Source organism: Chiloscyllium punctatum, chromosome 1 (genome assembly GCF_047496795.1).
Source record: "Chiloscyllium punctatum isolate Juve2018m chromosome 1, sChiPun1.3, whole genome shotgun sequence".
Classification (NCBI taxonomy): Eukaryota; Metazoa; Chordata; class Chondrichthyes; order Orectolobiformes; family Hemiscylliidae; genus Chiloscyllium; species Chiloscyllium punctatum.
Window position 1 is genome coordinate 113,680,722 of NC_092739.1, and position 12,779 is coordinate 113,693,500.

Here is a 12,779-nt window from a genome sequence, read left to right on the forward strand (position 1 = left end):
TAAAATAAACATAAAAAAATGAAAGACACTGTTTTCTTTGGGATTTCTGTTCATGTTATGAGACTAGGAGATATTGTTGGAGAAGTCTCAGTATCTACTGAGATAGTACTTATCACAGCTACAGTACTGTGTCAATGGTAGAAGAGATGGATCCTGAGTCTGACTGAAATGCAACATATTTTAGGAAAACAACACAGCTATTACCAATCATCATTTTTTAATTTAAGTGTAAAGTTTACAAAGACATTGCTAAGAAAATCAACATAGAGAATCACAGTGATAAATATCCCACAGCAGAGTACCAATCTTTAATCTTATTTTACTTTCCATATCAAAATCTATGATTTTTAATCCTGTATGTGTAATCTCTTATGTTTTCAATTCCATTACCAAATAGATTTATTCAACCTAGGTTTGTCAATGTATCGTTTCAGTTGCATGACACTGTAATCTTTTGCTATAAATTCTGTGTCTTAAGATCCTGCTCCAATGCTACTAACGAAGGAGGAGTGCTCCAAAAGCTAGTACTTCCAAATAAACCTGTTGGACTATAACCTGTTGTGTGATTTTTATCTTTAAATTGTGTCATTAGTAGGTATCTTACCAAACCTCTTCAATATTAAAAAAGTACAATTTACCAAGGGGAAACTGACCAATGTACAACATGAAACAAATATCTGGTTCTGTATAGTTTCTTTAAAATTAATTTCAGACTTTTAAAATGAGGTTGTTCACAAGTAATTTGCCAGAAATTCCAATTAAAAAGATCACTTTTTGTGATAAACTTAGTTTAAGTGGTTAAGTATACAATGTACAAAATTACCATGCTTAAAAATATCAAGGATTTTTAAAATGCTAGAGAAAATAATAAAAACTGACATTTTTAAACATTGTTTGATCACAATTACGCAAATAGTTAAGTGACAGCTAGCTCACTTGGTGACTTCTTGTTTAGTAGTGCATCAGACACATAGAGCTTGAGTAAGTATTTTAAAATCTTCTCACAAGTTAGAAGTAAACAAGTGAACTAGCCTCCCTCAAATGTTATTTTATTGCTCCAGGTGTCAGTTAGCTAACCATATTTTAGCAGGAACAAATCAGCATAGTATGTTAAGTTAAGCTGTTTTAATACAACAAGGGGGAACATAGGTTCAAACTAGTAAAAGGCCAATTTTGGATTGATGTGAAGAAATTCTTTTTCTCATGAATACCAACATATTTAAGGAATAATCCTCTGTATAAAGAAGGAGACGGGAGAAAAGCCCTCGATAAATTAAAAAACTATCGGTTGCTATGGCCGGCAGACGTTAAGATCTTTCTGGGCAGATGAATTAAGTTTTGTTCAATAGTCATTTTTATCTGTTAACATCTTGTGAACTGCCACTATGTTCAACAATGTGATATGCTAATTGGCATGTTAAACAAAATACAGGGGGCAAAATGTTTCCAGGTGCTTTGTGGGTACACATGTTTCAATAGATTGATCAGTTTACTTTTATAAACTGCTTTCCAAAAGTATTAAATGCTCATTCAAGTACTGCTATCAGTTTTTAAAAAGTGAGTTATAAACGTTATGGATCTTCAACAAAACCAGAAAAAAATGATGACATGAATTTTATTCAGACAGTGATATCAATAGATGCTAATTACAGATTGCTCAAATCCCTTATGGATCCCTGTTTGGTGGTAAAGCAGGCCAGGCTGGTTTGGAAGAAGGCCCTAAACGAGAATAGGATCCAGTGCCACTAGTAATGGCTTGATATGCAGAATCATCCTCCTCATTCCCTGACAGGACGGCATTTCGTAAGTTGGGCATTTCTGCAAAAGGCAGGTAAGCTTCACCTGAAACCATGTTAATAATAAAAATATTAGGAATCACGAACGTTCTGGATGTAATGTTTGGGTGGGAAGTCTCGGATTCTGGCAGTGTAAACAGGAAATCTGTGTGCCTCCTGAACCAGTGTTTCCAATCACTTATTTTCACAGTTAAAAACTGGTAGACTTTTGGTATTTCCAACTTGCACTGCCAATGGATGAGGTCCCTGTTGACAGCATGGACTGCAAAATTATAGCTGCTGTATCATTAAAACAAGCTGTTACACTGATGACAGATGCTATGTGTAACTGACACATTATGTATTATGGAATGAAATATCATCACATTTCTACTTATTCACAGACCTTCCCCATTGCATAGGAGATTGTGTAATGATAAACCCTCAATATTTACAGTGTCCTCAGAACGAGTTTTGGGATCTGTGTCAATAGGGCAAGCAGCTGTGTAGAAACACAAGCAATCTGAACAATACAATTTCACAATTAATGAATCAAAACAAAGCTTTACAGTGGATGCCACATCCAGTCATGAAGAGTGGTGAACAATTAAAAAAAAGAGAGAGAGCAGAACACACCATGAGCATTCCCATCATAATCCATGAAGCCCTGCAACTGAGTGTAAAGGTCAAGGCTGAAATATACACTGAGTAATGGAACATGTCATTGACAGTGCTGTCAACCTTCTCATCCATAAGCAGCTCTTTGTTCAGGGACAGTTTTCAAAAGGAAAGGTGTAAGTAAAGGGAATGTCGGTTCCCTTGAGAATGAAAATGGGAAACTGATAATAGATAAAAAGGAAATGGTAGGTGAAATTTTGCTTCTGTGTTCACGATAGAGGATGCAAACAAAACATTCCCATAATAGCAGAAGATCAGAGGGTGGAAGGGAGAGAGGAATCTGGTGAAACTACAATCATGAGTCAAGAGGCACTAAGTAAACTGATGGAACTGTAAACTGACAAGTCTGAGTTCAGATGGATTTTACCGTAGGATCTTGGCAGGAACAGTCTCCTTTCCTGGAGTGCCAGCAGCAGCGGTTCCTTTGGTGGTCCCAGGAGGCACCAGTGGCAGCAACTTAAGCCAGAACGAGATGCCAGCTGCTTCATTGTGGTGGGCCCAGCATCAGGTTAGAGCCCAGTCTGGGAGCCGGCAGCTTCAGCAGTGTTTGTATTGTCGAGGTCATCCCCAGCCTGGACTCATGGCGGTGATGACGTCAGTGCAGGTAAGATGGCACCAAAGGATAGTGATAGGATTCCAATGGCGGCGGTGGTACAGCTCCAGACCATGGCCGGGTCCTGGTACCTGATGGTGGAGGCAGCGTGCAGGGACTTAGGGCATCTGAGCATTTATAACTAAAGGAGGAGCCTTCTGACCTTGTTTATCTTGTGGTGACGACTCATGGCAGAGGTGGGGGAGTGATGTGGACATTTCCTTTACTTTTGGCTGTTTCTTTTCTTTCTGTTTCTGTTTTTAATACTGTCTTTTGTGTACGAAGATGATGCTGGAGAATAGCAACTTTGGACACTTTGCACCCGAGTACATGTGACAATAAAGTCTAGACATACATCTAAAACAGGTTGCTGATGAGATGTAGATTTGGTGCTGTTAACTTTCCAAAATTCCCTAGATTCAGGAAAGGTTCCATCAGATTGGAACGTATCAAACAAAACTCTCCTGTTCAAGAAAGGGGAGTCAGTAACAAGAAACTATTGGCCGATTAATCTGACGTCTGTCATGAAGAAAGTGTCAGAATCAATCTTAAAAAGAACATTGAGAAAATACAAAAGGTAATCAGCAAAGGTCAGCATGGTTTTATCAAAGGGAGGTTATGATTAACCAGTGATGGATACAGCTTTGTTTACAACATTTAAAAGAGATTTGGACAGGTACATGAATAGGAAAGGTTTAGAGGGAAAAGGGCCAAATGCAGGCAAACTCAACTAGTTTAGTTTGGGAAACATGGTTGGTACGGACGAGTTGGACCAAAGAGTCTGTTTCCATGCTGTATAATTCTGTGACTTTATTCATTGAAGTTCTTTGAAGTAGCAGCATGTGCTGTGGATAAAGGGGAGCAAGTAGACAGAGACTATAGCAGAGTGTGCATAAATTGGTCTTTATCTGATTGGCAGGATGGACAATAAGACTCCTACAGGGATCTGTGCTAGCTCAACCTTTTACAATTTACAATGTTCATTTTGACAGAGGGAGGGAAAGCATGGTTCGCTAAACTTGCAGACAACCCCAAAGTATGTCGTGAAGACAACATAAGCTATCAATGGCCAACTGCAACTTATTTAAGTGAGTGGGGAAAAATCTGGCAGATGGAGTAGAACATTGGAAAATTTTTGGAAAATATAAAGTTGTTCACTTTAGCAGGAAAAGTAAAAATATAGAATATTACTTAAATGGAGTAGAAAGTCTGGTGTTGGAGAAGCATAGGTCAGGCAGCATCTGAGGAGCAGGAGAATCGATGTTTCGAGCACGAGCCCTTCATCAGGAATGAGGCTTGTGGGCTGGGGAGCTAAGAGATAAATGGGAGGGGAGTGGGGTTGGGGGAAAGGTAGTTGAGAAAGCGATAGGTAGATGAATGTGATAGATTGGAGGGGGAGGTGGAGCGGATAGATGGGAAAGATGATGGACAGGTCAGGAAGGCGGTGCCGAGTTGGAGAATTGGGAATGGGGTAATGTGGGGGGAGGGGAAATGAGGAAACTGTTGAAATCCACATTTATCCTGTGTGGTTTCAGGGTCTCAGAGCGGAATATGAGGCATTCTTCCTCCAGGTGTCGGGTGGTAATGGTTTGGTGGTGGAGGCGGCGGCCCAGAATCTGCATGTCCTTGACACAGTGGGAGGGGGAGTTGAAGTGTTCAGCTATGGGGTTGGTGGGGGCAGGTGTCCCAGAGATGTTCTCTGAAACAATCTGAGATGGCGTCATATCTCCCCAATGTAGAGGAGACCACATCAGGTGCAACGGATACAGTAGATGACATTGGTAGAGGTACAGGTAAATTTCTGTCAGATGTGGAAGGATCCTTTGGGGCTTTGGATGGAGATATATTTCGCTCCCCAACCCTATCAGCATTCCGGAGAAACCATTCCCTCCACAACTCCCTTGTCTGGTCCATGCCCCCCACAAGCCCACACCCCCCACAAGCCCACACCCCATTCCTGGCTCCTTTCTCTGCCACTGCAGGAAGTGCAAAACCTGTGCCCACACCACTCCCCATCACCTCTCAGGATAAGGTCCGTTTGGAGGTGATGGAAGTAGCATAGGATGGTGCGATGTATGCGGAGGTTGGTGGGGTGGAAGGTGAGGACTGCGGGTCTTCTGCACATCCACTAATATCATTTATTGTATCCGTTGCTCCCGATGTGGTCTCCTCTACATTGGGGAGACTGGACGCCTCTTAGCAGAGTGCTTTAGGGAACATCTCCGAGACACCCGCACCAATCAACCAAACCGCCCCGTGGCCCAACATTTCAACTCCCCCTCCCACTCTGCCGAGGACATGGAGGTCCTGGGCCTCCTTCACCGCCGCTCCCTCACCACCCGACGCCTGGAGGAAGAACGCCTCATCTTCCGCCTCGGAACACTTCAACCCCAGGGCATCAATGTGGACTTCAACAGCTTCCTCATTTCCCCTTCCCCCACCTCATCCTAGTTTCAAACTTCCAGCTCAGCACACTCTCCTTGACTGGTCCGGACTTGTCGAACCTGCCTATCTCCTTTTCCACCTATCCACTCCACCCTCTCCTCCTTGACCTATCACCTTCATCTCCTCCCCCACTCACCCATTGTACTCTATGCTACTCTCTCCCCACCCCCACCCTCCTCTAGCTTATCTCTCCACGCTTCAGGCTCACTGCCTTTATTCCTGATGAAGGGCTTTTGCCCGAAACGTCGATTTCGTTGCTCGTTGGATGCTGCCTGAACTGCTGTGCTCTTCCAGCACTACTAATCCAGTATTCCGCCCCAATCACCCAACCCCAGCCCCCTCCCATTTATCTCTCAGTGCCGCCAGCCAACAGCCTCATTTCTGATGAAGGGCTTGTATCTGAAACGTGGATTCTCCTACTCCTTAGATGCTGCCTGACCTGCTATGCTTTTTCAGCACCACCTTCTTGACTCTAAAGTCCAGCATCTGCAGTCCTCACTTTCTCCTAATTACTTAAATGGAGAATGGGTACAGAGAGATTTAGGTGTTCTACTGCATAAGTCACAAAAGGCTAGTATGCAGGTACAACACGTTATCAAGAAGTGATGTCATCCTTTATTATGAGAAGAATTGAACACAAAAATAAGGATTTGATGCTTATGTAAAGCCTTGGTGAGACCATGTTTTGAATACTGAGTGCAGTATCTCCTTCTTGCAGATTGTTTCATAGGAGATCTCTGGGACACCTGCACCCAATTATCTCCTAATTTAAAGAATAATGTAAGCACATTTTATGTGGTTCAGAGAAGGATTTCTAGATTGATTCCTGGAACGAGTGGGCTTTTGAATGAGGAAAGGTTGGACAGGATTGACCTGTTTCCACTAGAATTTAGAATAGTGAGGGGTAATTTGATTTAAATGTGTAAGATTGTGGATGGTCTTGACGTGATGGAGATGGAAAGGACTTTTCCTCTTGAGTGAATCTAGAACTAGTGAACACTGTTTTAAAACTAGTGGATGCTCTTTCAGGAAAGATGGGGGTGTGGGGAGAGTAAACAATAGGTCAAGATAGAGCTCAGAGAGAGAACAGCATCAGAGAGACTAAGGGATAGATAATGGTGAGTTGGGGGAAAAGAAAAGCTACTAGTGGTAACCTTTCATGGGTGAAAATGATTTGGCTGTTATGAAAGCATGCCATGTGGCAAGAAATGTTACACACAAAATGTTGACTTCTCCACTTCCTGATGTCCTTGGCTTGCTCTATTCTTTCAGCCTCATGTTTATCTCTCTTGGATTCCAGCATCTGTGGTTACTTTGTCTCTAATAAATGTAACAGTAACAGCTGGTTTGTGTTGTCGCTTTATGGTACAAAAATGTTTATCAGCAGATGACCACGATTGCTCAGAAGCCACCAAAGTTGTTGCCAAAATGACTAGCTTCCAGCAATTCATCATCAAAAAGTAATTTTTTAAAAGTTTCCATCAAGTCACATTTGCAACATCCATGAATTTTGATTGACCCAGCAGCTAAATGGTGGAGTGAAAAGATTACAAAATAGTTTTGCTTACCATCACAGCACATGAGGAGACAACTTGCCAACTTGACCAGCAAAATTAAGTTAAAGCCTATGGTAGTTCTTAAATTAAAACCAGGCCAAAATCCCACTTCCTGGAGGAGTGTTTGTGTAGGGCCATGACAGTAGTTGGAAATAAGATGATGATGTTAATTTGTGGATCAATAAAGTATGGAGTAGTGTCCAGTTGCCTTTGTAAAGAATACAGCTTATTAGCATGGAATATGGTTTCATTATCAAATGAGGACATGCTGTTAGTGTACAAACTGGCATCAGATCATTAATAAAGTTCTGAATATCCAGTTCAGTGGATGGAGAGAAGGATGAAGGGGGGAAATGTTCTGAAACCAAAAGTGCTAAATCTGGTCCAGAATGGGATCTTTATGAATATGTCATTGCTAAAGTGCCTTAATAAATTCAATGAAATCTTTTGCGTCAGTCAGTGAAGGTAATAAAGGTGATGTCTTTAGTGCCCTTTGGTTGTGATTAATCTTTGTATATTTCCTTCAATAAACCATTCCATATTACTCTTTTTTAAAAATTATTATTCATTTGTGGGGTGTGGGAATTGCCAGCACTATTGTCCTTGAGAAAGTAGTGAGCTGCCTTCTTGAACCACTGCAGTCCACCTGGCAGGTGTTGGAAATGCTCAGCCCATCTGGCAGCATCTATGGACACAGAATCAGAGATCAATGACCATCAGAACTAATGTGGAGTACAGATCTACAGTGTTGGCTCTGTTTGTTTGTCCATATATGCTGCTCAACCTGTGGAGTTTTTCCAGAATTTCCTATTTATTTTTCAGATATTCAACAATTGAAGTATTTCACTAGCCTATAATTCCCTCGATAGTGGACATTTGTAAAAGTTGTTAGTTTCAATTAAAAATGAAGAAATATCTATCATTCCATGCAAACTTTAATTTTTCTGATATCGAAGCACATTTGTCTGGATAAAATAGCACATTAGTACAAGTGAATTGATTGATACTAATCTACTGCAAGATTTTGTCATTTTTCAATCTCGAAATAAAAACCAGGAGCCAAAAGAATTCATCACTATTATTCTCACTTGTACACAGAATTGTTGTCAATGGTGTTTGTGAGATTCAAGTCTTTTGGATGATGCTGTTTGAAGCTGGCCCTATGCAGCATCCAAAGAAGCAGAGCTGACATTGTAATATAAACAACCACTGTGTAATTTCCTGACAAAGCCATGGTTGTAAATTTGTTATACTAAATCTGGTGCTTTTGTTGGTTTTTCTAAATAGACCATGGAGTGCAAAAGCTACAATGTTTTACTAAATCTATACAAAACCATTTGACTCCTATGCAACTATAGTTTCTAATTCTGAACACTTGAATAATGTGAGAGAGAAATTTAAAGAAAGAGAATAATGGAGCAGAGAAAACAGAAGTATCATGGCTCATGATATTTCTCCATTTTCCTGTATGTGAGAACATGAACAAACATGGTCAACTACAGTGTCACCTCCTTACCATATGGGAGCCCGGCTTCTTTTCTATGTGCTTCTGTTTCAAAGAATGTTTGATGTTGTTCCCAATGTTTATCACAGGCTGCACAGAGGAAATTAGAATCAAAACCTTGGCAAGGGCAACCTGTTTAAAGAGCATATAGATTAAAACACAGTTTAAATCAATTGTATGGTACAATTTTTGGTGGATATTTTTATACTAAAATATTATTAGATTTTAAACTTGTACTATTAAATATCATTCAAACTTCATTGTTGCAGAGCAACAATGTATTTTACTGAGTTGGGGAAGTTTCTCTTAATTTCTTATTCTTTACTGAATACCATTGGATAGACTGCTGTTGCACAAAATGAAGGTTACATGTAGCAACATTTTGGTTGAAATGTATACCTAGGGAAAACCTTTAGAACATGCCTCTCACCATATCTCACTCAACTCATCTCACTAACTACCTGATCACACTCTTATGGGTATTGTGCACCAAGATAACAAGTATCACTCTGGAGATACCCTGCATGGTTCCTGATGTTTGCTCCATACTATAGTGACTTTGCTTTATCTATTTTCTCACATTTTATTAATATAAGTGATTCGAATGATGGAACAGTGTAATCTATTTTTCCAATGAAGGATTGTTAACTGACTCACTGTGTAGATACCAGAAATCGCATCCAAACCCATTAATAATAGATGTTTCACACGTTGACTTACCCCCAATCTTGCAACTATGGATTCCATCAGTATTGTGCTCCTCATGGTTATGTTTACATCGACATTTAGCTCTCCACGTCCTTGGGTCAAAATTTCTTCGTTTTCTCAGCCAGAATTCACCGACATCTTCAGGACGGGAAGGGATGAAGTTATAGGCTCTACATTGGCAACCAGCAACTGCACAGGGCACTCGAACACTTGTGCCTGTTGCAAAGGAATAAGGAGAACTCAGCAACACAGCAAATTGCAGGAGGTCATCTTTCAAATTGATAAGATTCATCCTCAAACACAGGAACTTCACTTCTAGTCCCCGTCTTGCACAGAGTGCAGCTTAGAAAGTCAAGCAGAATAGGCAGTACTGTATACTCTGTAGTGTTCCTGATTTTCCAGCCATGGCCAGAAGAATTGGGCAGGCTGAATTCAATGCCTGAGTCTCCTAGCTGCATTCTGGTTTAATCAGCAAGAACAACTGTAGGTGCTGAAAATCTGAAATAAAAACAGAAACTCAGCAGATCTGGCAGCATCTGTGGAGAAGGAAATAGAATTAAAGTTTCAAGTAGAAAACACAAAAGAACAGGATTGGTAGGGAAGCAAGGGTCTAATAAGAATGAAGAACTGCAAATAATTAATACCAATAAACAAAGTGTGCTGGAAAAAAAAGATTAAAATCAAACAAAACCTGGATTCTAGCACTCTAAAGAAAGTAACTGTAAAGAAAATAATAAAATTGATTGTGACTTTCCGATACTTACTAGATTCCAGGATTCAAAGTCAGTAAATGCAATTCCGATTATTCAAGAAAGGAGGGACAGAGAAAATAGGCAATAACTAGGGACAGTTATTCAGGAAAACGTTACAATCCATTACAAAGGAAATGATAACAGCACACTTTAAAAATCACAGCAAAATCGGCAATGTTAACATGGTTTTATAAAAATGAAATTATGCTTGACCTAAATTTATTTCAGTTCTTGAAGATGTAACTAGCAGGGTGAATAAAGGAAAATCAGTGTATACTGGTCCATATTGACCCTCTGAAGAGCATCCCTCCCATCCAATCCTATAACCCTGCATTTCCCATGGCTAACCCACCTAGCCTGCCCATCCATGGACACTATGGGCAATTTAGTTTGGACTGTGGGGAGGAAACCAGAGCATCTGGAGGTAACCCATGCAGACATAGGGAAAATGTGCAAACTCCATACAGACAGTTGCCTGAGGGTGGGATTGAACTGGGTCCAACGCACTGTGACACAACTGTACTAACCACTGATCTATTGTGCCACCTTATATGGCCTTCTCCTACTCCTGTTTCTTATATTCGTATGTTCAGCTATGAATTGTAATTAATTTAATCGGGGAATAAGACATGTATAAATAAATCAAACTGCTAATCTTGTAGTTGGGATAAAATTTAAAATGTGATTCCTGCTATAAACAAGTGCAGATGGAAAGAGTTCAGTTATCCCATCATGTTTCTTCTTGAATCCATGTATAATTGTTCCATCAAGCTCTTCCTTATTCATTAGCTATTGAGTCTCCGTTTTGGAGAATACAAACTTCCCAACCCCTAGCTCCTTTGAAATAAGTGAATATTTCTCTGAAATACTTAAATATAAATGGGTTAATTGTAACTGCTATGCTGAGATTGACAGTGATTACAAGTTAACCATTAGATTTGAGTCAAAGAAGCAGAATTTAGGTAATCTGTGCCAGCTTACTTGTTTTTATAAATATTTTTTATTGAGGAAAGAAAAGATTAAGTTTTTTTACAAAATTACAAAACCACTACAAAATTGTGTAACAACTTTGTAATTATAATAACAATAATAGGAATCAAACTACTTCTCTACTCCACAATCTACCGAAATGGGAGAAAAGAAAAAAACTCCCCTACAAAAACTACAATTCAATAAATAACAAAGAAAAATAAAAATAAATAAACAAACAAAATAAAATTAAACCAAGTTATACCAAGGTAACTTAAATCATATTCTATTAAATTAAATTACTACACTCAGCGCAATCTCACCGAAGCTTCCCACCACTGGGAGCATTAGTAAGCAAACACGTATTTGTTCAGGATTCTTCGCCCCCAGGGGCCCGTAGACCGCCAGACATAGCCCTCACAGCTACACAAAGGCCCTGATCAGTACAGCTAATAATTCTGCATCAATCTAATTCAAGAAGGGCCCCATGTTCTGTAAAACAGTTCCGTTTTCTGGGGCACCACACTTGTAAGGAAGTCTGAGATGTGTGCTCCTTAACTAACCTATGCCAGCCCGAAAGGCCTGGGGGATCTGTCACCCAGCTCATTAGAATGTTCTTCCTCGCACAAAATGAAAGAATATTAAACAATTTCTTCCCATGCATGTCCAAAGAGGGGAGATCTGGAAGACCCAAAAGGAGGGATACCGGATCCAACTTAACCTCAGTTCCTAAGACCTCTGCCAAAACACTTGCTGCGGCACCCCAATACGTGCGAAGCTTGTGGCATGACCACAGCAATGAGTAAGAGCTCCAACATCCATTTTACACTTGGGGCACATTGGGGATACTCCTATCTTGAATTTTGCAAGCCGTTCCAATGCCAAGTGAGTCCTGTGGAGTACTTTCAATTGGATAGCCTGGGCCCTATTGCAAATCAAAATTTTCCTAACATTTTTCCAAATATTCTCCCACATCTCCTCCAAGATTTCCACCCCAATTCTTGAGTCCAGATTCTGCATAAATGCTCAATGTCCTTCATGATATTACTTCCTAACAAGTGGTAGAGAGTACTAACCAAGAGGGCGCCCATATACCGGCGCGCACTCCTCTCCATATCTGACTTGTAGGGACTAACCATCAATGTTGTCTTTTTTGTTTAATGTCTCTAACCTGGAAGTAGTGAAAGAGGTCTCTCCTAGGTAGCTCAAATTTCGGATTCAGCTGCTTGAAGACATCATGACCTCACCATAAAATAAATTTCCCAAACAGGAGGTTCCTCTAGATTCTCAGAACTTAAAGCCAGAGTCATTGCCCCTGGCTGGAATCCCAACATTCCCACTATGGGATGAAGGGGAAGTTTTTTGTAAATTGCTCTCACCCTGCCATATCATTCTCCATGCTTTAATTATGTTTAGGACAATCAGGTTTCTGCAGTGGTCCATAATAGTTCTCATCTTGTCCATAAACAACAAATTAATGAGGGGGCATTTTGTTTGGGAGGTCTCAATGTCCAACCAGATTGATCGCAGGTCCTGGCAGGCCCAGTCAGCCACATAGGTTTGTCAGGAAGTCAATTGCTATTTCTTAAAGTCTAGGCAATCCAGACCGTCCCTCTCCTGCAGAAGCTGCAATTTATCCAACCTAATAAGAGGTCGCCTATGATGCCAGATAAAAGATTCAAGCCAACTGTAAAACCTCCGTAGTGCTTGCCTTGGCAGCATCAAAGGGAGCATTCATATGGGATATAATAGACGAGGAAGAACATTCATTTTAACCAGAGCTATTCCACCCAACCAAAC

General features: G+C 40.4%; 1 protein-coding gene across 1 annotated transcript in view; it reads right to left on the reverse strand.

The window, feature by feature from the left end:
- Positions 1-803: 803 nt before the first annotated feature.
- The window catches only part of LOC140478889 (protein FAM221B-like), a 54,222-nt gene continuing 42,246 nt past the window's right edge, over positions 804-12,779 (reverse strand). The window contains exons 6-8 of the mRNA XM_072572479.1: positions 9,271-9,474; positions 8,563-8,682; positions 804-1,842 (exon numbers count right to left, since the gene is read on the reverse strand). Coding sequence (XP_072428580.1) covers positions 1,667-1,842; positions 8,563-8,682; positions 9,271-9,474 — 500 coding nt within the window. The 3' untranslated portion in view covers positions 804-1,666. The remainder of the gene's footprint in view (positions 1,843-8,562; positions 8,683-9,270; positions 9,475-12,779) is intronic.